This window comes from Anolis sagrei, chromosome 6 (assembly GCF_037176765.1).
Source record: "Anolis sagrei isolate rAnoSag1 chromosome 6, rAnoSag1.mat, whole genome shotgun sequence".
In the NCBI taxonomy this organism is placed as follows: domain Eukaryota; kingdom Metazoa; phylum Chordata; class Lepidosauria; order Squamata; family Dactyloidae; genus Anolis; species Anolis sagrei.
In genome coordinates, this window is record NC_090026.1 from 133,812,993 (window position 1) to 133,836,706 (window position 23,714).

The 23,714-nt window shown below is 55.6% G+C and overlaps 1 protein-coding gene across 4 annotated transcripts in view; it reads left to right on the top strand.

Moving 5' to 3' along the window:
* The window catches only part of SLC4A2 (solute carrier family 4 member 2), an 80,609-nt gene that overhangs the window by 24,530 nt on the left and 32,365 nt on the right, over positions 1-23,714 (top strand). For 2 of the 4 annotated variants that reach the window (XM_067470462.1, XM_067470463.1), the window contains 2 exons: positions 16,997-17,141; positions 22,824-23,010. In XM_067470462.1, coding sequence (XP_067326563.1) covers positions 17,103-17,141; positions 22,824-23,010 — 226 coding nt within the window. In that variant the 5' untranslated portion in view covers positions 16,997-17,102. Of the gene's footprint in view, positions 1-8,588; positions 8,690-16,996; positions 17,142-19,119; positions 19,224-22,823; positions 23,011-23,714 lie in introns of those variants that run through there. The other 2 variants (XM_060782794.2, XM_060782795.2) reach the window with 2 other exon arrangements.

The window sequence follows — 23,714 nt, forward strand, 5'->3', positions numbered from 1 at the left end:
TCTCACACCAGAAGTGACTTGCAGTTTCTCAAGAAAAAAAATTATATTATATTATAATGGTCCCCTGGGCAATGTCCTTACAGACAGCCCATTCTCTCACCCTAGAAGCGTCTTGCAGTTTCTCAAGTGACTCCTGACACGAAAGAAAAAAGAAGTGGCAAAGGTATTAGAGATTTGGCAGGCAGGCTGGAGGTTGTTTGGGCAGTGGAGCCGGGAGCTGGAACAAAGAGGGGCGAGGTGCCGGGAGCCCTCCCCCTTGCCCCCTCCCTCTCTGGCCACTCAGGTATAAAGGGCGGCCGGTCAGGAGTCTTGTCTGCTGAGAGCACTGCTGCAGGAAGGAAGGAAGGAAGGAAGGCAGGCCGGCCGATGGTGGGCAGGTGAGGGCCTTGGGTGGAGGGCTTGGGGGGGGGGTCAGCAGCCTGTCTCTTCTCCCCTCCCTCCCCTCCCCTCTGCTGTTGCCCCACAGAACTCTGCCTGGGAGGGAGGGGGGGGTCCCAGACCCATCCTGAGCGCTGCTGCCAAGACCCCTGCTTTCCTGCCCAAGGCTCCTTCCTGGACTGGTTGGGGTTTGCCCTCCTGCCTGGGAGAGAGAAGGGCACTCTGCACGCGCTCCAAAGGCTGCAGACCTCCTCTCTTTGGGTGGAAGTGCATGGCCAGAGACCCTCCCATTGGGCCCCTGCCAGACTCTTTGCTTGGCCTTGCATCCCTCGTCATCTACAGGTGCAAAGAGGAGGCATACAAACCACTCTTGGCACCTGCTTGGGCTTTCCATGGCAAACTGAGTAATGGCAATCTGGATTATTTGGGGAGAATGCCTGTGGTGCAAAAGGGAAACATGCAAACCACCTTTGGCACTTGCTTGAGCAGGGAAGGGCCCTCTGAGCATGCACAGAGCGGCTTTCCACGGCACATGGAGCAGCAGCAATCTGGATTATACGGGGGGAATGTCTGTGGTGCAAAGAGGAGGCATGCAAACTGCCCTTGGTGCCCATGTGTGCCCAGCTGCCACTTGAGCAGGGAAGGGCCATCTGAGCATGCACAGAGTGGCACCTGTATGTCCAGCTGCTGCTAGGCCAGGGAAGGGCCCTCTGAGCATGCACAGAGTGGCTTTCCACAGCAAACTGAGCAACAGCAATCTGGATTATTTGGGGAGAATGCCTGTGGTGCAAAGCAGAGGTGTGCAAACCGCCTTTAACACCTGTGTGCATCTGGCTGCTACTTGGGCAGGGAGGGGACCTCTGAGCATGCACAGAGTGGCTTTCCATGGCACACGGAATAGCAGCAATATGGATTATTAGGGGAGAATGCCTGTAGTGCAAAGGGGAGGCATTCAAACTGCCCTTGGTGCCCATGTGTGCCTAGCTGCCACTTGAGCAGGGAAGGGCCCTCTGAGCATGCACAGAGCGGCTTTCCATGGCAAACTGAGCAGCGGCAATCTGGATTATTTGAGGAAAATGCAAAGGGGAGGCGTGCAAACTGCCCTTGGTGCCCATGTGTGCCCAGCTGCTGCTAGGTCAGGGAAGGGCCCTCTAAGCATGCACAGAGTGACTTTCCACAGCAAACTGAGCAACAGCAATCTGGATTATTAGGGGAGAATGCCTGTGGTGCAAAGGGGAGGCATGCAAACTTCCCTTGGTGCCCATGTGTGCTCAGCTGCCACTTGGGCAGGGAAGGGCCCTCTGAGCATGCACAGAGCAGCTTGGGAAGGGAAGGGCTGTCTGAGCATGCACAGAGTGGCTTTCCATGGCACACACAGCAGCAGGGATCTGGATTATTAGGGGAGAATGCAAAGGGGAGGCATGCAAACCGCCTTTGACACCTATGTGTGTCTGGCTGCCACTTAAGCAGGGAAGGGCCCTCTGAGCATGCACAGAGCAGCTTGGGCAGGGAAGGGCTGTCTGAGCATGCACAGAGCGGCTTTCCAGAGCACACAGCAGCAGCAGCAGCCATCTGGATTATTACGGCAGAATGCAAAACACTTTTGACACCTATGTGTGCCTGGCTGCCACTTGGGCAGGGAAGGGCCCTCTGAACATGCACAGAGCAGCTTGGGCAGGGAAGGGCTGTCTGAGCATGCACAGAGCGGCTTTCCATGGCACACACAGCAGCAGGGATCTGGATTATTAGGGGAGAATGCAAAGGGGAGGCATGCAAAACGCCTTTGGCACCTATGTGTGTCTGGCTGCCACTTAAGCAGGGAAGGGCCCTCTGAGCATGCACAGAGCAGCTTGGGCAGGGAAGGGCTGTCTGAGCATGCACAGAGCGGCTTTCCATGGCACACGGAGCAACGGCAATCTGGATTATTTGGGGAAAGTGGCTGTGGTGCAAAGGGGAGGCATGCAAACTGCCCTTGGAACCTATTTGTGTCTGGCTGCTGCTAGGCCAGGGAAGAGCCCTCTGAGCATGCACAGAGCGGCTTTCTATGACACACGGAGCAACAGCAATCTGGATTATTTGGGGGAAGGCTTGGGCCGCTTCCTGCCGCTTGAGCGCCGTCCCTCCGTCCGTCCATGAGTGGTGATTCACCGGCAGGATCCTCTTACTCACTTGGCGGAGGGGAAGGGAGGGATCTATTTTTAGCTGCGCTGGGTGCGCCTCCCGGGCCCTGGCACCCGAGGAGAGGATGACCAGGGAGCCGTTGTCCCAGGGTTTGGATGCAGGGGATGGATGGCCATCTGTCGGGAGGGCTTTGGTGGTGTCCCTTGGGGTCCTTTCCAGCTTTAGGATTGTATTTGTTGACTCTAGGAACCCATCACCAAGGTGGCCTAACATAGAAGGTCTAGAGCAGGGATTTGCAAACTTGGTATTTGCAAACTTGGGCCGTGCAGGTGTTTTGGACTCCAACTCCCAGCATTCCTTGCAGCCTCAGGCCCTTTCCTTTCCCCCCTCAGCCGCTTAAGCTTAAGCGGCTGAGGGGGGAAAGGAAGGGGCCTGAGGCTGCGAGGAATGCTGGGAGTTGGAGTCCAAAACACCTGCACGCCCCAAGTTTGCAAACACCTGCTCTAGCTCTTGTAAAATTTGCAAAATTTGCAAGAGGAGAGAATGGTCTGCATTGCAGCCTTATCAGGCCTGCTTTTACTGCCCTCGCCATTCAGAACGTAAACACAGGCCGCTCCCTTCCGCAGTCAGAACTTTATGGGGCACTCCTCCCGCGCTGTTTGCTCAGGTGCAAGGAGCCTGCGTCCTGCAGAGCATCGTGGTGCGCCGCCGCCGTGCAGGATGAGTCCTCCCTTCCTCAAGGTGTGCTTCTCCCCCCCCACCCCCCCACCCCTCCACAATCCTCCTGGATTACCTGCAGACCCCTCCCCGATTTGCACCCCTCCACTGCAGGATTCTCGTTGCGCCCCTCCTGCCACGTCCGGGCATCTCTTACGTGGCTGCAGCTGGAATATAATAACAATAATAATAATGACACTTTATTTATATTGTGGCAGCTGTTCTATGCACTTTGCACATGCTCTGGGGTCTTGAGGGGACTCCTAATCCCTCCCTGGGCCCGGTAGATGCTCCATGTGCTTTGTACATGCGCTGGGGTCTTAAGGGGAGGGGTCTCTTTGCAACCCATTGCACCAGTGCTGCAATGGGTTAAATCCTTGTGCCGGCAGGACTGCTGACCGAGATGTCAGAGGTTCAGATCCAGGGAGAATGGTTGAGCTCCCATCTGTCAGCTCCAGCTCCCTATGGAGGGACATGCGAGAAGCCTCACTAGGAGGCTAGGTTCCGCTAGTGGTGCAACCCTTGTCCCGGTAGGACTGCTGACCAAGAGGTCAGCAGTTCGAATCCAGGGAGACAGGGTTGAGTTCCCATCTGTCAGCTCCAGCTTCCTATGCGGGAACATGAGAGAACCCTCAGCAGGAGACTAAGTGCCCCTAGTGGTTCAACCCTTGTGCCGGCAGGACTACTGACTGAGAGGTCAGCGGTTCGAATCCAGGGAGAGAGAGTTGAGCTCCCATCTGTCAGCTCCAGCTCCCTATGCAGGGACATGAGAGAAGCCTCACTAGGAGGCTAGGTTCCCCTAGTGGTGCAACCCTTGTGCCGGCTGGACTGCTGACTGAGATGTCAGAGATTCGAATCCAGGGAGAGTGGGTTGAGCTCCCATCTGTCAGCTCCAGCTCCCTATGCGATGACATGAAAGAAGACACACTAGGAGGCTAGGTGCCTCCAGTGGTGCAACCCTTGTGCCGGCAGGACTACTGACTGAGATGTCAGCGGTTTGAATCCAGGGAGAAAGGGTTGAGCTCCCATCTGTCAGCTCCAGCTCCCTATGCGGAGACATGAGAGAAGCCTCAGCAGGAAGCTAGGTGCCCCCAGTGGTGCACACCTTGTGCCGGCAGGACTGCTGACCGAGACGTCAGCAGTTCGAATCCAGGGAGAGTGGGTTGAGCTCCCATCTGTCAGCTTTAGCTCCCTATGCTGGGACATGTGAGAAGTCTTACCAGGAGGCTAGGTGCCCCCAGTGGTGCAACCCTTGAACCAGCAGGACTGCTGACCAAGAGGGCAGTGGTTCAAATCCAGGGAGAGAGGGTTGAGCTCCCACCTGTCAGCTTTAGCTCCCTATGCTGGGACATGTGAGAAGTCTTAACAGGAGGCTAGGTGCCCCCAGTGGTGCAAACCTTGTGCCGGCAGGACTGCTGACCAAGAGGTCAGCGGTTCAAATCCAGGGAGAGTGGTTTGAGCTCCCTCTGTCAGCTCCAGCTTGTGCCGGCAGGACTGCTGACTGAGAGGTCAGCGGTTCGAATCCAGGGAGAGTGGGTTGAGCTCCCACCTGTCAGCTCCAGCTCCCTATGCGGAGACATGAGAGAAGCCTCAGCAGGAAGCTAGGTGCCCCCAGTGGTGCAACTCTTGTGCCGGCAGGACTGCTGACCGAGAGGTCAGCGGTTTGAATCCAGGGAGAGAGGGATGAGCTCCCACCTGTCAGCTCCAGCTCCCTATGTGAGGACATGAAAGAAGCCTCACTAGGAGGCTAGGTGCCCCCAGTGGTGCAACCCTTGTGCCGACAAGATTGCTGACCGAGAGGTCAGCGGTTCAAATCCAGGGAGAGTGGGTTGAGCTCCCACCTGTCAGCTCCAGCTCCCTGTGCGGGGACATGAGAGAAGTCTCACCAGGTGGCTAGGTGCCCCCAGTGGTGCAACCCTTCTGCCGGCAGGACAGCTGACCGAGATGTCAGCGGTTCGAATCCAGGGAGAGAGGATTGAGCTCCCATCTGTCATCTCCAGCTTGTGCCGGCAGGACTGCTGACTGAGAGGTTGGAGGTCCGAATCCGGGGAGAGAGAGTTGAGCTCCCATCTGTCAGCTCCAGCTCCCTATGCGAGGACATGAGAGAAGCCTCAGCAGGAGGCTAGGTGCCCCCAGTGGTGCAAGCCTTGTGCCGGCAGGACTGCTGACCAAGAGGTCGGAGGTTCGAATCCGGGAAGAGAGGGTTGATCTCCCATCTGTCAGCTCCAGCTCCGCATGTGAGGACATGAGAGAAGCTTTTCACAAGGATGGTAAAGCATCAAACACCCTTGGGGTGTCCCCTGTGCAACGTCCTTGCAGACAGCCAGTTCTCTCACACCAGAAGCGACTTGCAGTTTTCTCATGGGGAAATAAAAACAATGGTGGAGGCTCATGTGGAGAAAGAGGGTCCGGTGCAAAGGGGGGAGCGGCCATGGGGATCTCATTGACGTCCCCTCCATTGGGTTGGAGCAGGAGAAAGGGGATTTTGGGGGGGCGGGTGTGGTGCCCGCTCCCTCTGCACAGACTGGGCGAGGCGGGCGCCTCACCCGGAGCAGGCCGGCCCCTTTGGGTGGGTGGAGGCGGCTGTGCGGCAGGAGAGAGAGAGAGAGAGAGCCTTGGGTTCCGGGTGTCATAAAACATAATTGCCCCCCTCCTCCTCCTCCTCCCTTTGCAGCTGGCCTGCTGCCCTCTTCCCTGGCCAAATGGGGAGGGGGCACTGGGGAAGTTGGGCTGTGGGACCCCTTGGGGAGGGGGATTGGGGGGGGGAGAACCGGTGCAAAAGGGGTGCCACATGGATTGATTGTTTACTGTATTTATATACTGCTGTTCTCCCCCAAAGGCAGCATAGGGTGGGTGGGTGGGTGGGCTGGGAGGGAGGGAGGGGCTTCTCCCCAAGACCCCTCCCCGCCTTTTCCTCCCCTTCCTCTTCTATTTCGGATCCCAAAAGGGTCAGCCTTGGTCAGGAGGAGATAGTGGACAGGAGAGGAGAAGGGTCTCCACGAGACCCCGTCTTGCGTACTTCTGATACAGAATCCTAGAGCTGGGAGGGACCCCCAAGGGCCATCCAGTCCAACCCCCTTTATTGCAGGAAGGCACAATCAAAGCACTCCTGATAGATAGATGGATGGATGGATGGATGGATGGATGGATGGATGGATAGATAGATAGATAGATAGATAGATAGATAGACAGCCTCTGGGGGAAAGCCTCAAGAGAAGGAGATTCGACCACACTCCCAGGCAGGCTCGGCCACTCTGCAGCAACTCTTCCTCTCAGGAAACTCTTCCTAATCTTTTCACTCAGATCTTTTCCCCCTGTTACTTGAAACCAAGGCTTCCTTCTTGTGCCCTGGTCAGTCTCTCGGGCAGCAGGAAGGCCGTTTTGGCCCTCTTCCTCTTCCAAGGGACATCCTTGGAAATCTGGAGACATGGGTCTCGTGTTCCCTCTCTACTTCTCTTCTCTCCGGGAAACATCCCTCAGGAGGAAAAGAGGAAGGAGAAAAAGGGAAGGGAGGGAGGGAGGGAGAAAAGAAGGCAGGAAGGAAAGGCAAAAGGGAAGGAAGGATGGAGAAAGAGAGAGAGAGGGAGGAAGAAGGAAGGAAGGATGAAAAGGTAGAAGAGGAAGGGAAGGAGGGAGGGAGAAAGACAGGTAGAGGAGGAAGGAGAAAGAGAAGGAAGGAAAGGGATAGAGGGAGGGAGGGAGGGAGAATAGAAGGAAGGAAGGAAAGATGAAAGGGAAGGAAGGAAGGAAGGAGAAAGAGAGAGGGAGGGAGGAAAGGGGGAAGGAAGGAATGAATGATGAAAAGGTAGAAGAGGAAGAGGAGGGAGGGAGAAAGAGAGGGAAAGGAGGAAGGAAAAAGAGGAGGAAGGGAAGGAATAGAGGGAGAGGAAAGAAGGAAGGAAAGACAAAAAGGAAGGAGGGAGGGAGGGAGAAAGAGAGGTAAAGGAGGAAGGAGAAAGAAAAGGAAGGAAAGGAATACAGTGAGGGAAGGAGAACAGAGGGAAGAAAGGAAAGACAAAAGGGAAGGAAGGAAGGAGAAAGAGAAGGAAGGAAAGGAATAGAGGGAAGGAGGGAGAATAGAGGGAAGGAAGGAAAGACAAAAGAGAAGGAAGGAGAAAGAGAGAGGGAAGGAGGGAGGGAGGAAAGGGGGAAGTAAGGAAGGAAGGATGAAGAGGTAGAAGTGGAAGGAGGGAGGAAAGGCGGAAGGATGGATGAAAGGGTAAAAGAGGAAGGAAGGAGGGAGGGAGAAAGAGGTAAAGGAGGAAGGAGAAAGAGAAGGAAGGAGAGGAATAGAGGGAGAGAGGGAGAATAGAGGGAAGGAAGGAAAGATAAAAGGGAGGGAGGGAGGGAGGAAAGGAAGGAAGGAAGGAGGAAGAGAGCAGGAAGGAGGGAGGAAAGGGGAAGAAGAATGGATGAAAGGTTAGAAGAGGAAGGAAGGAAGGAAGAAGGGAGAAAGAGAGGTAAAGGAGGAAGGCAGGAAAGAGAGAAGGAAGGAAGGAAAGAAGGAAGGAGAAAGAGAGGGAAGGAGAGAGGAAAGGGGGAAGGAAGGATGAAATGGAAGAAAATGAATGAAGGAAGGAAGGAAGGAAGGAAGGAAGGAAGGAAGGAAGGAGAAAAAGGTAAAGGAGGAAGGAAAGAGAGAAGGAAGGAGGGAGGAAAGGGGGAAGGAAGGATGAAAGGGTAAAAGAGGAAGGAAGGAAGGAAGGAAGGAAGGAAAAAAGGTAAAGGAGGAAGGAAGGAAAGAGAGAAAGAAGGAGGGAGGAAAGGGGGAAGGAAAGATGAAAGGGTAAAAGAGGAAGGAAGGAAGGAAGGAAGGAAGGAAGGAAGGAAGGAAGGAAGGAAGGAGAAAGAAGTAAAAGAGGAAGGAAGGAAGGAAGGAAGGATAGGATGACAAGAGAACAGAGCCTAATGGGCCTGGGTTTGCCCCTTCCTGCCTGAAGGGAATTCAGGGGAGTTTCCAACATGACAAAGTGAAATCCCAAAGGCCTGGCAAGATGGGGTTGGACTGGATGACCTTTGGGGCTCCTCCATTCTGTGCTTCCTGGGGGTTGTATGGGGGGGGGTGTAGCAAGGGCTGTTTTGTATGTGTGTGTCTGGGAGGGGGGGTGTCTCTGTGGCGAGGGGGCAGCCCCTAATAATCGGCTGATCCGGCTCAGGCCGGGCCAGTTGGGGCTCGTCCCTGGAATGTGACTTTGGGAGTTGCGGCAAAGTAAGTGGGACGACGACGGGGCACTCATTAAGGCCCAGCCAGTGGAGCAGACACACACACACACACACACACACACACACAGGTACACAAGGGCCTTTTGTCTGGCGCTTAACACCCCGGGAGGGAGTGCGTGTGGCGGTACACACACACACGTGTTCCTGGCGCAGGTGCCAGGCCAAGGCCAGTCGGGTTCCGCGACACAGGAGAGGGCAGGTGTCCTGCAGGTGCCCCTCTGCCCCACCGCCTTCCATCCGTCCCCTCAAGGTAGGAAAAGGCCTGGGGGGGGGGGGAGACGCCAGTCGGGTGTAGGAGACCAGCCTTCCCTCAGGAGGGGTCTCGGAAGGCCATCCAGTCCAGCCCCCGTCCTTCTGCTAGATGGAAAGACACCATCCAAGCCTTCCCAGCAGATGGCCATTCCGCCCTAGATATGATTGATGGAATCATTCCTAGTTAGAAGGGACCTCTAAAGGTCATCCAGTCGAGCCCCTTTCCTTCTGCCAGGGGCTTGAGACCCACTTTCCCTCTGTCCCGATGCATCCTAGATTAGAAGGGACCTCTAAAGGTCATCTAGTCCAGCCCCCTTCTTTCTGCTAGACAAAAAGACACCATCCAAGCCCTCCCAGCAGATGGCCATTCTGCCATTGGTGTGATTGATAGGTCATCCTATCGAGCCCCTTTCCTTCTGCCAGGGGCTTGAGAGCCCACTTTCCCTCAGCCCCAGTGAATTCTAGAGTTTAAAGGGACCTCTAAAGGCCATCCAGTCCAGCCCCCTTCCTTCTGCCAGATAGAAGGATACCATCCAAGCCCTCCCAGCAGATGGCCATTCCACCCTAGATATGATTGATGGAATCATTCCTAGTTAGAAGGGACCTCTGCACATGCTCAGAACCACTCTTTCCATCTTGGGTGGGGGTCCTTCAGAAGATAATCTCCACCTTATAGCTTTGGGGGTCCGCCAAGGAGAAAAGGAAGGGTCCTGAGGCCAGGAATTGTGGGAGTTGGAGTCCAAAACACCTGCAAGGCAGGCCAAAGTTGTCCTCTACCTCTCCTGCACTATATGATTTACTCTCTGAGACTATGTCCCAGTCAAAGGCACTCTGCACATGCTTAAGGGAGGTCTGGTGGGGTGGTGGGGGGCACCAGGGACCCCCTCCTTGCCCCTTGAATCCGTCCCGTGAGAACCGGACCCAGGGCAGCTTCTCAGCCCGGCTTTCCACCAGAACAATCCGGAGTTTGTTTACGAGTCCATAATCCGCGGGAGACCCCCCCCCCCCGCTTTGCCCCCTCCTTGCACTCTGGATGGGATTAAGCCAAGGAATGTACTTATATTCGGAGTGGTGTGTAAGGGGGGGGGGGGGAGTTAACGGAGGGGAGGTGGGAAAGAGCCCCCAAGACCCCCCCCCCACAAATGGGTCTCAAAGAAGTCTACTTTTGGGGGGAGGGTCCCCCCCACCCCTGGGCTGTGCAAACCTCTTGTGTTATCAAGTAGCTGCTCATTGAGGACTAGAAACTTGATGACACCAGAGACTGGGTCTGTTTAGGAGGTCTTTTTTTGGGGGGGGGGTTCCAATCCATCCTGTTGGGTTTCAAACCTCTTGTGTCATCAAATAGCTACTCATTGAGGACTAGAAACTTGATGACATCAGAGACTTTCAGATGAGTCTGTTTAGGAGGTCTTTTTTTTTGGAGGGGGGGGGGTCCAAACCTTCTTCAGATGGGTCTCAAAGAATTCTTTTGAAGGGGGGGGGGGGTCCAATCCATCCTGTTGGGTTTCCTTCATGGATTGTGCAAGCCTCTTGTGTCGTCAAGTTTCCAGTCCTCTAGCTTAGCTCCTCACTGAGGACTAGAAACTTGATGACACCAGAGACTTTCAGATGAGTCTGTTTAGGAGGTCTTTTTTTGGGGGGGGGGTCTAAACCTTCTTCAGATGGGTCTCAAAGAAGTCTACTTTTGGAAGGAGGGGGTCCAATCCATCCTGTTGGGTTTCCTTCATGGATTGTACAAGCCTCTTGTGTCATCAAGTTTCCAGTCCTCTAGCTTAGCTACTCAATGAGGACTAGAAACTTGATGACACCAAAGACTTTCAGCTGGGTCTGTTTAGGAGAAGTCTTTGGGGGGGGGGAGGTTTGCAATCCCAATCCATGTTGAGTTTCATCCCGAGCCTCTTGTGTCGTCAAGTTTCCAGTCATCTAGTTTAGCTACTCATTGAGGACTAGAAACTTGATGACACCAGAGACTTTCAACTTGGTCTGTTTAGGAGAAGTCTTTTTTTTTGGGGGGGGGGGTGTCCAAACCCAATCCATCCTGTTGGGTTTCATCCCAAGCCTCTTGTTTCATCAAGTTTCCAGTCCTCTAGCTTAGCTGCTCATTGAGGACTAGAAACTTGATGACACCAGAGACTTTCAGCTGGGTCTGTTTAGGAGAAGTCTTTTTTTGAGGGGGGGGGAGGTTGCAAACCCAATCCATGTTGGGTTTCATCCCAAGCGTCTTGTGTCGTCAAGTTTCCAGTCCTTTTGACTTAGCTGCTCATTGAGGACTAGAAACTTGATTATATTATAATGGTCCCCTGGGCAACGTCCTTGCATTCGGCCAATTCTCTCACACCAGAAACGACTTGCAGTTTCTCAAGTCACTCCTGACATGGTAAAATTAATAGGAATTCTGACAAGGAGCCCCCTCCCCACATAAAGCAGTCCAGCCATTGAGGGGGCTGCAAGTTAGCCTGGGCCTGCTCTTCTCCCCCCCCCCTTTCCAAAAAAAAACCCAAGGCCTGAAAGATGGGGGGAGCAGGGGTGGGGGGGCTTCCTGTAAGCAGTGCAAGTGGCTTTTTAGGGGGGGTCCTTCCTTGGGGGGTTCTTTCCTCCCTCCCTCCAAAACCTAAGATCTAAAGGATTGGGGGGGGAGCAGGGGGGAGGGTTCCTGTAAGCTCTGCAGGTGGAGTTTTATTGGGAGGTGGGCGGGGGTCCTTCAGAAGGGGCCCAAGGCAGCCCCTACCCTACAGCTTTGGGGGTCCCCTGAGGTGAGTCCCCTGCAAGGGGGAGGGTGCCTGAGTGGTGGGTGCCTGAGTAGTTCAGGAGGCACTCTGCACATGCTCAGAACCACTCTTTCCATCTTGAGTGGGGGTCCTTCAGAAGGCAGCCTCTGCCTTACGGCTTTGGGGGTCCCCCGAGGTGAGTCCCCTGCAAGGGAGGAGGGGGCCTGAGGTTCAGGTTGCACTCTGCACATGCTCAGAACCAGTCTTTCCATCTTGGGTGGGGGTCCTTCAGAAGGCAGCCTCTGCCCTACGGATTTAGGGGTCCCCCAAGGGGAGTCCCCTGCAAGAGAAGAGGGTGCAGGACGTAGTGGGTGGGCAGGAGGCACTCTGCACATGCTCAGAACCACTCTTTCCATCTTGGGTGGGGGTCCTTCAGAAGGCAGCCTCTGCCCTACGGATTTGGGGGTCCCCTAAGGGGAGTCCCCTGCAAGGGAGAAGGGCCCAGGACGTAGTGGGTGGGCAGGAGGCCCTCTGCACATGCTCAGAACCACTCTTTCCATCTTGGGTGGGGGTCCTTCAGAAGGCAGCCTCCACCCTACAGCTTTGGGGTCCCCCGAGGTGAGTCCCCTACAAGGGAGGAGGGTGCCTGAGGTTCAGGTTGCACTCTGCCCATGCTCAGAACCACTCTTTCCATCTTGGGTGGGGGTCCTTCAGAAGGCAGCTTCTGCCCTACAGCTTTGGGGGTCCCCCGAGGTGAGTCCCCTGCAAGGGGGGAGGGTGCCTGAGTGGTGGGTGCCTGAGTAGTTCAGGAGGCACTCTGCACATGCTCAGAACCACTCTTTCCATTTTGGGTGGGGGTCCTTCAGAAGGCAGCCTCCGCCCTACGGCTTTGGGGGTCCCCAAGGGGAGTCCCCCAAGGGGAGAGAAGAGGGTGCAGGACGTAGTGGGTGGGCAGGAGGCACTCTGCACATGCTCAGAACCACTCTTTCCATCTTGGGTGGGGGTCCTTCAGAAGATAATCTCTGCCTTATAGCTTTGGGGGTCCCCCAAGGGGAGTCCCCTGCAAGAGGAGAGGGTGCAGGACATAGTGGGTGGGCAGGAGGCACTCTGCACATGCTCCGAACCACTCTTTCCATCTTGAGTGGGGGTCCTTCAGAAGGCAGCCTCTGCCCTACAGCTTTGGGGGTCCCCCGAGGTGAGTCCCCTGCAAGGGAGGAGGGGGCCTGAGGTTCAGGCTGCACTCTGCACATGCTCAGAACCACTCTTTCCATTTTGGGTCAGGGTCCTTCAGAAGGCAGCCTCTGCCCTACGGATTTGGAGGTCCCCTAAGGGGAGTCCCCTGCAAGAGAAGAGGGTGCAGGACGTAGTGGGTGGGCAGGAGGCACTCTGCACATGCTCAGAACTACTCTTTCCATCTTGGGTGGGGGTCCTTCAGAAGGCAGCCTCCACCCTATGGCTTTGGGGGTCCCCCGAGGTGCAAGGGAGGAGGGGGCCTGAGGTCCAGGCTGCACTCTGCACATGCTCAGAACCACTCTTTCCATCTTGGGTGGAGGCTGGGGCCAGAAGGACGGAATGGGGGACCCCCCTCCTGCCTGCATTCTCACACAGAGGAGGGTCTCCTCTGCCCCTCTTCTGTGGCAAGCTTGGGGGGGGGGGGTGGAGACTGTGTGTGTGCAAAGGGAGTGACTCGTCCCAGAGTCCGGATCGTGCCGGCTGCCCTGATGCTGGGGCCGCGCCCCCCCTCCGCGAGGAGCATTGCTCTTGGCCGCGGCTCCAGGACTCTGTGGCCAAAACAAACCCGGCCAAAGCCTTGCGCCCCAGCGGGAGGGGGGCAGCTTTGCCCTCCCCTTCCTTCCCTCCCTCCATTCCTCCCTCCCTCCCCCTTTTGGGAATCTTCTGGGGGGGCGTTCAGTCCCTGGCCATTGCTGACCGTATGCCCCAAAGCTGGGCAGGGTCCCATATTTGTGTGTATAGGGAGGGTCTCCCTTATGCAGGCCCCCTTTCCAGCCATTGGGATGCTGGTGGGCAGTGGTGGCTCTCCCCTCTTCCCCCCTGCCATTCAGTTGGGCCCCATTGAAATGCCCTGGAGTGACCCCCACTGCCCCTTGCTAGAAGAGAGGGCGCACCGAGGGGCAGCCAGGGGTCATCCTGCTGGACTTCCTCTGGCCAGTGACCTCTTTGGGCCAGGGTCGCAGCAACAATAACAATCACAAAGCTTTATTTACATCCCGCTGCATCTCACTGTGGGGACTCAGGGTCACTCTGATGGTAGGGGGCTCTTGGTCCAGCAAGGGCCCCCTGTGGCTTTGGGGGCCACTGACCAGACCATCACTATTTCGTGGCTTCATGGCTAAGGCCATTTGGGGAGGATTGGGGGGTTGGTGCCATTCCACCCACCCCCCTTTTCATAGAATCATAGAATCCTAGCGTTGGAAGAGACCTGGTGGGCCATCCAGTCCAACCCCATAATGCCTACCTCACACTGTGAGGCGTTCTCACAGACTGAGACCTTTCTCCCACTGAGGTTTACCTCAGACTGACAGCTACTAAGCCACAGCACACCTGCTTATATAGAACTGCAGCTTTTCATAGAATCCTAGAGTTGGAAGAGACCTGGTGGGCCATCTAGTCCAACCCCATAATGCCTTCCTCACACTGTGAGATCTTCTCGCAGACTGAGATATTTCTCCCACTGAGGTTTATCTTGGACTGACAGCTACTAAGCTACAGGCACACCTGCTTATGTAGAACTGCAGCTTTTCATAGAATCCTAGAGTTGGAAGAGACCTCATGGGCTATCCAGTCCAACCCCATAATGCCTACCTCACACTGTGAGGCCTTCTCACAGGCTGAGACCTTTCTCCCACTGAGGTTTACCTCAGATGGACAGCTACTAAGCGACAGGCACACCTGCTTATATAGAACTGCAGCTTTGTATAGAATCCTCGAGTTGGAAGATACCTGGTGGGCCATCCAGTCCAACCCCATAATGCCTACCTCACACTGTGAGGCCTTCTCACAGACTGAGACCTTTCTCCCACTGAGGTTTACCTCAAACTGACAGCTACTACGCCACAGGCACACCTGCTTATATAGAACTGCAGCTTTGTATAGAATTCTCGAGTTGGAAGATACCTGGTGGACCATTCAGTCCAACCCCTTAATGCCTACTTCACAGTGTGAGGCCTTCTCTGAGACCTTTCTCGCACTGGGGTTTACCTCAGACTGACAGCTACTAAGCCACAGGCACGCCTGCTTATATAGAATTGCAGCTTTGTATAGAATCCTCGAGTTGGAAGATACCTGGTGGGCCATCCAGTCCAACCCCATAATGCCTACTTCACAGTGTGAGGCCTTCTCTGAGACCTTTCTCCCACTGGGGTTTACCTCAGACTGACAGCTACTAAGCCACAGGCACGCCTGCTTATATAGAACTGCAGCTTTGTGTAGAATTCTCGAGTTGGAAGATACCTGGTGGACCATTCAGTCCAACCCCATAATGCTTACCTCATCAGTCCAACCCCATAATGCCTACCTCACACTGTGAGGCCTTCTCACAGACTTTTCTCCCACTGAGGTTTACCTCAGACTGACAGCTACTAAGCTCCAGGCATACCTGCTTATGTAGAACTGCAGCTTTTCATAGAATTCTAGAGTTGGAAGGGAGCTGGTGGGCCATCCAGTCCAACCCCTTAATGCCTACTTCACAGTGTGAGGCCTTCTCTGAGACCTTTCTCACACTGGGGTTTACCTCAGACTGACAGCTACTAAGCCACAGGCACGCCTGCTTATATAGAATTGCAGCTTTGTATAGAATCCTCGAGTTGGAAGATACCTGGTGGGCCATCCAGTCCAACTCCATAATGCCTATCTCACACTGTGAGGCGTTCTCACAGAGTGAGACCTTTCTCCCACTGAGGTTTACCTCAGACTGACAGCTACTATGTTATAGGTACACCTGCTTATATAGAACTGCAGCTTTGTATAGAATCCTAGAGTTCAAAGGGACCTGGTGGGCCATCCAGTCCAACCCCATAATGCCTTCCTCACACTGTGAGGCCTTCTCACAGACTGAGACCTTTCTCCCACTGAGATGTACCTCAGACCAACAGCTACTAAGCTACAGGCACCCCTGTTTATATAGAACTGAGTTGGAAGAGACCTGGTGGGCAATCCAATCCAACCCCATAATGCCTACTTCACACTGTGAGGCCTCCTTCTCACAGACTGAGACCTTTCTCCCACTGAGGTTTACCTCAGACTGGCAGCTACTAAGCTACAGACACACCTGCTTATATAGAACTGCAGCTTTTGATAGAATCCTAGAGTTGGAAGAGACCTGCTGGGCCATCCAGTCCAACCCCATAATGCCTACCTCACACTGTGAGGCCTTCTCGCAGACTGAGACCTCTCTCCAATCGAGGTTTACCTCAGACTGACAGCTACTAAGCCACAGGCACGCCTGCTTATATAGAACTGCAGCTTTGTATACAATCCTAGAGTTGGAAGAGACCTGATGGGCCATCCAGTCCAACCCCATAATGCTTGCCTCACACTGTGAGGCCTTCTCACAGGCTGAGACCTTTCTCCCACTGTGGTTTACCTCAGACCAACAGCTACTAAGCTACAGGCACCCCTGTTTATATAGAACTGAGTTGGAAGAGACCTGGTGGGCAATCCAATCCAACCCCATAATGCCTTCGTCACATTGTGAGGCCTTCTCACAGGCTGAGACCTTTCTCCCACTGAGGTTTACCTCAGACTGACAGCTACTAAGCTACAGGCACACCTGCTTATATAGAGCTGAGTTGGAAAAGACCTGGTGGGCCATCCAGTCCAACCCCATAATGCCTTCCTCACACTGTGAGGCCTTATCACAGAGTGAGACCTTTCTCTCAATGAGGTTTACCTCAGACTGACAGCTACTATGTTATAGGTACACCTGCTTATATAGAACTGCAGCTTTGTATAGAATCCTAGAGTTCAAAGGGACCTGGTGGGCCATCCAGTCCAACCCCTTAATGCCTACCTCACACTGTGAGGCTTTATCACAGCGAGGCCTTTCTCCACTGAGGTTTACCTCAGACTGACAGCTACTAAGCTAAAGGCACATAGAATCGTAGAGTTGGAAGAGACTTGGTAGGCCATCATCCAGTCCAACCGTATTCTGCCAAGAAACTGGAAAATCGCATTCAAAGCATGACCAACAGATGGCCACCCAGCCTCTGATTCAAAGCCTCCATAGAAGGAGGCAGAGAGTTCCACTCTTGAACAGCGCTTTCTCTCAGTTTGGTGGTTCTTCTTCATGTTCTTCCTTTTGTGAGTCTCTGCAGGGTTGGTTTCCTGATGCAGTGCTGTGGGGCTCCTCCCAACCTCTGGAGCTATGGGGGGGGGGGGGTCATTCAAGGGCATGACTTTCTGGACCATGTGCCGATGACACCCCTCAGTTTCCCTTGGTCATCCCATCAGGCCAGGGCTACTCATGGGTTGGTCACCTGAGGCTGACTCCTCCATCCAACATGGGAACTTGGTGCCCCCCTCACCCTTTGCTCACCCACTTCCTCTATATCCCCCCCCACCCCCTTTTTTCCCCACAGGTTATGCTGCCCCCGCCTCGCCCTCTGAGCGCCAGGGAGAAGGAGAAGGGATAGCCAGAGCCAGGCCCGTCCACCATTCCGTCCGTCTTCCTTCCCTCCGCTGACCATGGAGCTCCACCACATCATCTCCTCTCCCTTCGAGGGGGTGAGTAGCACGGTTATGGGGGAAACCTTGGGATAGATGATGATGGGGGAGATGTGCAAATGGGGGGGGCGGGCAGGACGATAGAGCTGGTGGGGAGGGGGCCGTGTTGCTTCCTCCGGATCTGGCCACAAAAACAAAGGAAGTGGGCTCCCCGCAGGACGGAGGACACCCGATATCCCCGCTGGCCCCGAACGGTGTTTGCTCTCAGATCCGGACCCACAGAGAAGCCCCTGCTGCTCCCCGGCCCCCCCAACCGCGCGGAGGCTCCTCTTTCAAGGCTGGCGCTGGGTCAGGTGGGGAGGGGGCAGGAGGGACATATCGCCCTCCTCCCCCTCCCCCAAAAGAGGATGTCCACACTTCAGAGGGATGAAAGTGGTCCTTCCTTCTTGGCCCCCCAAACGGAGGGCGTTTCCTGCCTCCTTGCCCTCAGGGTGAGGCTGGATGGCCCCTGGGGGACCCTTGGCCGGAGCAATCTTGAGGGTTTTGTTGTTGGGCTTCCTTTCCCTGCGCCTACCAGCCCCAGATCGGGGGTCCCCCAGGGGCCATCTAGCCCTGCCCCAAGCATGGAGGGGCATGGAGAGGCCCCTATATTTATTTGTTTGTTTGTTTATTATTTACTTCATCTGCCCAAGGTCAGGGGTCCCCCAGGGGCCATCTAGCCCTGCCTTGATTGCATGGAAAGCCCAATTTATTTGTTTGTTTATTATTTACTGCATCTGCCCAAGGTCAGGGGTCCCCCAGGAGCCATCTAACCCTGCCCCAACGGCATGGAGAGTCCCTTTGCTTGTTTGTTTGTTTATTATTTACTGCATCTGCCCAAGGTCAGGGGTCCCCCAGGGGCCGTCTAGCCCTGCCCCAACGGCATGGAGAGGTCCCTTTATTTGTTTGTTTGTTTGTTTATTATTTACTGCATCTGTCCAATGTCGGGGGTCTCCCAGGGGCCATCTAGCCCTGCCCCGACGTCATTGAAAGGCCCCTTTATTTATTTATTTGTTTGTTTGTTTATTATTTACTGCATCTGCCCAAGTTTGGGGGTCATAGAATCATAGAATCAAATCATAGAATCATAGGGTCCCCAGGGGCCACCTAGCCCTGCCCCAACAGCATGGAGAGGGAGAGACCCCTTTATTTATTTGTTTGTTTATTATTAACTGCATCTCCCCAAGGTCAGGGGTCCCCCAGGGGCCGTCTAGACCTGCCCCGACAGCATGGAGAGTCCCTTTGCTTGTTTGTTTGTTTATTATTGGTATGCATCTGCCCAAGGTCAGGGGTCCCCCAGGGGCCATCTAGCCCTGCCCCGACGGCATGGAGAAGCCCCTTTATTTGTATGTTTGTTTGTTTATTATTTACTGCATCTACTCAAGGTTGGGGGATCCCCTAGGGGCCATCTAGCCCTGCCCTGACAGCATGGAGAGGGAGAGACCCCTTTATTTATTTGTTTGTTTATTATTTACTGCATCTGCCCAAGGTCAGGGGTCCCCCAGGGGCCATCTAGCCCTGCCCTGACGGCATGGAGAGACCCCTTTATTTATTTGTTTATTATTTACTGCATCTGCCCAAGGTCAGGGGTCCCCCAGGGGCCATCTAGCCCTGCCCCAACGGCATGGAGAGGCCTCTTTATTTATTTCTTTGTTTATTTATGTATGTATTTATTATTTGCTGCATTCCTATACCACTTTTCTCACACCTGGGGGTGACTCAAAGCAGTTTCCAACACAATACTTGCACAATTAAATGCTGTACATGCATGTAAAAACCAAAACATAATAGTTAGACAATAACATAATATTATAAATTAAGAGCCTTAACCTTTGCCCGGAGCTCATGGTGTCCCCCCCCCCCCCCATAAATAGGGGGAGACTGGATTTGCACCTTCCTGGTAACCCCCCCCCCCCTTTTGAAAGAAGCCTCTTCCTCGTTTGCTGCTTGTGTTGGGGTTAATGAGTAACCCTTTTGCGTCGGCCATTGGTGCTCGGCACCTCCTGACCCAGGAAGGAACCCTCTCCTCGCTTTGCTCCGTGCGGCCCAAAGGTGTGGGCACCCACCCCACTTCCACGGCCGGCCATGGACTTCCTCTTTGAGGTAACCCCCCCCCCCAGGCGGACCCCCCACCCCCTCACCCCATATTCCTCATTCTGCACCTTGACCCTGGGATCCTGGGGTGGGGACGGGGCGCGGGGTCCCCTTCTCGTCCCCTTTCCACCTGTGAGATTGGGTTCGGATCCCTCGGTGGAGTGTGTGTGTGCACGTTTTGAGTGGGTCCCTCCCTTTCTGCCCTTTGGAGCCTCCGCAAGGCGCCATGCGACGAAACCCACAGAATCCTACAATGAGGAGAGACTGCCGGGCTGCAGAGACCCCCAAAGCCCACTCCCCACCTGCTCAGAGGAGCCCCAGTGGCAAAGTGGGTTAAATCCCTGTGCCAGCAGGACCAAAGACCCACAGGTCGCAGGTTCGAATCGGGGAGAGCGTGGATGAGCTCCCTCTGTCAGCTCCAGCTCCCCATGCAAAGGGGACATGAGAGAAGCCTCCCACAAGAATAGCAGAACATCAGACATCATAGAATCATAGAATCCTAGAATCCTAGAGTTGGAAGAGACCTCCTGGGCCATCATCCAGTCCAACCCCATTCTGCAAAGAAGCAGGAATATTGCATTCAAATCACCCCTGACAGATGGCCATCCAGCCTCTGCTTCAAAGCTTCCAAAGAAGGAGCCTCCACCACACTCCCTCCGGGGCAGAGAGTTCCACTGCTGAACGGCTCTCACAGTCAGGAAGTTCTTCCTATCCAGGCAACGTCCTTGCAGACAGCCAAGTATCTCCTTTGAGTTGGGAAAGGAAAGGTGGGAGTTGGAGTCCAAAACACCTGGAGGGTCCAAGTCAAAGTGGGATGAAGTTGCATTCATGCCACAGCATAGGCGTCCTCTCCATTGATGGGGGGGGGGGCTGTGGAAGGGGGGAGGGTGTCCTCAGTGTGACCCCTCCCTCCCCATTTGGGTGGACCTTGTTGCAGCTGGTCCTCTGGGCAGCCCCTCTCTGCACCAGTCAGCCTGGAAGTTGTGAGGGGGAGAATAGGGTCTCTCCCCCAGCCTGGCCACACCTTCACGGGGTGGGGGGGGGGGTCTCCATGGCACCTCTCCTGGCATAGGGGTGAGACTCCCTCCCTCTTCCATCCGTCAATATTTGGGTGGACCTTTTTGCAGGTGGCGCTCTGGGCAGCCCCTCTCTGCACCCGTCAGCCCGGAAGTTTGGGGGGGGGGAGAATAGGGTCTCTCCTCCAGCCTGGCCACACCTCCATGGGGTGGGGGTCTCCATGGCACCTCTCCTGGCATTGGACTGGGGGGGGGGGGGGGTACTCCCTCCCTCTTTCATCCTCTGTCAATATTTGGGTGGACCTTGTTGCAGATGGCGCTCTGGGCAGCCCCTCTCTGCACCGGTCAGCCTGGGGGGGGGGGGGGGAATAGGGTCTCTCCCGCAGCCTGGCCACACCTCCACAGGGTGGGGGTCTCCTTGGCATCGCTCCTGTCATTGGACTGGGGGGGGGGGTACTTCCTCCCTCCTTTCTCCATCCTCTGTCATTATTTGGGTGGACCTTGTTGCAGGTGGTGCTCTGGGCAGCCCATCTCTGCACCGGTCAGTCTGGTGAAGGGGGGGGGGTAGAGTTAGGGTTAGGGGGGAAGCCTGGGGGGGGGGGTGGTTAGGGGACTAGGGGGGGGACTCCCTCCTCCATCCTCTGTCAATATTTGGGTGGACCTGGTTGCATGTGGCGCTCTGGGCAACCCCTCTCAGCACCGGTCAGCCTGGCAAGCGGGGGGGGGGGGGGGAATAGGGCCCCTCCCCTGGCCTGGCCATGGAGTGGGGGATCTCCACGGCACCTCTCCTGTCGTTGAGCAAGGGGGGGACTCCCTCCCCCCTCCATCCATCAATATGTGGGTGGACCTTGTTGCAGGTGGCACTCTGGGCAGCCCCTTTCTGCACCGGTCAGCCTGGCGACGGGGGGGGGGGGGAGATAGGGGGGATAGGGCCCCTCCCCTGGCCTGGCCACACCTCCACGGGGTGGGGGCCTCCTTGGCACCTTTCCTGTCATTGGACTGGGGGGGGGGGTGCTCCCTCCTTCTCTCCTCCCTCCTCCATCAATATTTGGAGAAGTGCGGCTGCAGCACTATCAGCGGGCGCAGCAGGGATGGAGTCTCCTGTCGCCACCCCCCCCCCCCCATACACACACTCACAGTTCTCTTTGCCGCGGCTGCTGCCGCTGCTGCTGCCACCGCCTCCCTCCGTCCCTTGACCTTCCATTCGCTTCCCTTCCTCCGGACTGAAAGGAGAACAGGAGACGAGGAGGCGGCAGCAGCAAAAGCCCCGAGCGAGTGTCCTGGGTTGCTCATGGCGCAGGTAGGCAGATCATGCCCCCCCCCCCCACGATTGCAGCTTTGCCTTGCGCTGTGAGAAGGAGGGAGGGAGGCAAGGGTGCCCCCCCCCAACAACCACCCACGGAAGCCCTGCACTTCTTTGCCCCCCTCCCAATGCACTGTGTTGGGGAAGGGGGCCAAGCAGAGGCTGCCCCGGGCCCAGGGAGGTGGGGGCCACGCAGAGGCATTGCAGGAAAGGGGGGGGGGGCGCTTTTGTGGGTTGTTTCTCCAGTGACCCCCGATATTTCTAACCCACTTTTCTCACCCTGAAAGGCACTCAGAGTGGCATACAACCTACGCCTAGGCAAAAACGCAATGCCTCGTTACACAAACCAAATAAAACATAACATAAAATCCCTGGAAACAAGAGACATAGAAATATTTATTATTTATTATTTACCATATTTATACCCCCCCCCCCCCCAACTCAGCCCAGAGGCGACTCGGAGCTGTTTACAAATGGCAACAACAATTCGATGCCTCAACAATCACAACAATTAAAAAGTAAAACAATCATAAAATATTATTAAAAACATTAACATGCAATATCAAAATGTAAAACCGTACAAGCCTTAAAACATTGTGGTGAGCGTCAATCATTAAACACATTAAAATATTTTGGGTTTTTTTTTTTTTCCATGTCAGGAGCGGCTTGAGAAACTGCAAGTCGCTTCTAGTGTGAGAGAATTGGCTGTCTGCAAAGACATTTGCCCCAGGGGACGTTGCCCAGATGTTTTGATGCTTTCCCATCCTTGTGGGAGGCTTCTCTCATGTCCCCTTTGCATGGGGAGCTGGAGCTGACAGAGGGAGCTCATCCGCACTCTCCCCAGATTCGAACTTCCAGCTTGTTCTTCCTGCCCAAACAAGGGTTTAACCCATTGCACCACCGGAGGCTCCGCATATCAAAACATAATAACCCCCCATACAAAAATATTGCATTGCACCAATAATCCCTTCATCATAATTGGGTTGCTTCGTTGCAAACTGTGTCGCGATTGCATTTCTGTCACTCGTCAAACTTTTTCTCAAGTCTCGTGGTGGTCTTGATCTTCAGATCTTTGGCTCTCTTGGATGTTGCTTTGCCCCTTTGCCCCTCCCTGTGGGACGTGGGGGGGGGTCCTCCCTACAACCTCAGGAAACCTCCATTGGGGGGCTGCAACCCACCCACCCACCCAAACCCTGCCCTTTGCTGCTCTCCTCCGGATGCACTGCAGCCCTGGGCCCAAACTGGAGGCCGTTGAGTGACTTTGGGGCCCCTTCCTCCCTTTGTTGTCAGCCGGAGCAAGAGGCCCCGGGCCCCTCGGCGCCGTCGACGTCTTCCCCTCCCCCGTTTGGGCCCCAGGAGGAGGAGCGGGACCTGAGCAAGGCCCTGCGAGTGGAGCGCTTCGATGAGATCCTGCAGGACGCGCACCCGCGCAACGTGGAGGAGGCCGGGCGCAGCTACAGCGAGGAGGACTTCGAGTGTAAGTCGGGGCCCGAGGGGCACCTAAGGGTGGCAGGGGAGGGGGGGGCCTTCATTCCCACTCAAGGGCATGGGGAGGGGGTTCCCATGGTGCCCCCACTGCAGCGGGATGGAGTTGCCCCTCCGGTCATAGAGCTGAGCCAAAGTCTGGCCAGGGGTCACTTCAGCTGGGGAGGGGGCCATGGGGGCACTCCCACTAACACTCCGTACCCTCTCCCCCCCCCAATGGGGCCACTCGAGGGCATGGGGAGGGGGTTCCTATGGTGCCCCCACTGCGGTGGGATAGGATTGCCCCTCCGGTCACAGGGCTGGGCCAGAGTCTGGCCAGGGGTCACTTCAGCTGGGGAGGGGGCCATGGGGGCACTCCCACTAACACTCCATACCCTCTCCCCCCCCCAATGGGGCCACTCGAGGGCATGGGGATGGGTTCCTATGGTGCCCCCACTGCGGTGGGATAGGATTGCCCCTCCGGTCACAGGGCTGGGCCAGAGTCTGGCCAGGGGTCACTTCAGCTGGGGAGGGGGCCATGGGGGCACTCCCACTAACACTCCGTACCCTCTCCCCCCCCCCAATGGGGCCACTCGAGGGCATGGCGAGGGGGTTCCTATGGTGCCCCCACTGCGGTGGGATAGGATTGCCCCTCCGGTCACAGGGCTGGGCCAGAGTCCGGCCAGGGGTCACTTCAGCTGGGGAGGGGGCCATGGG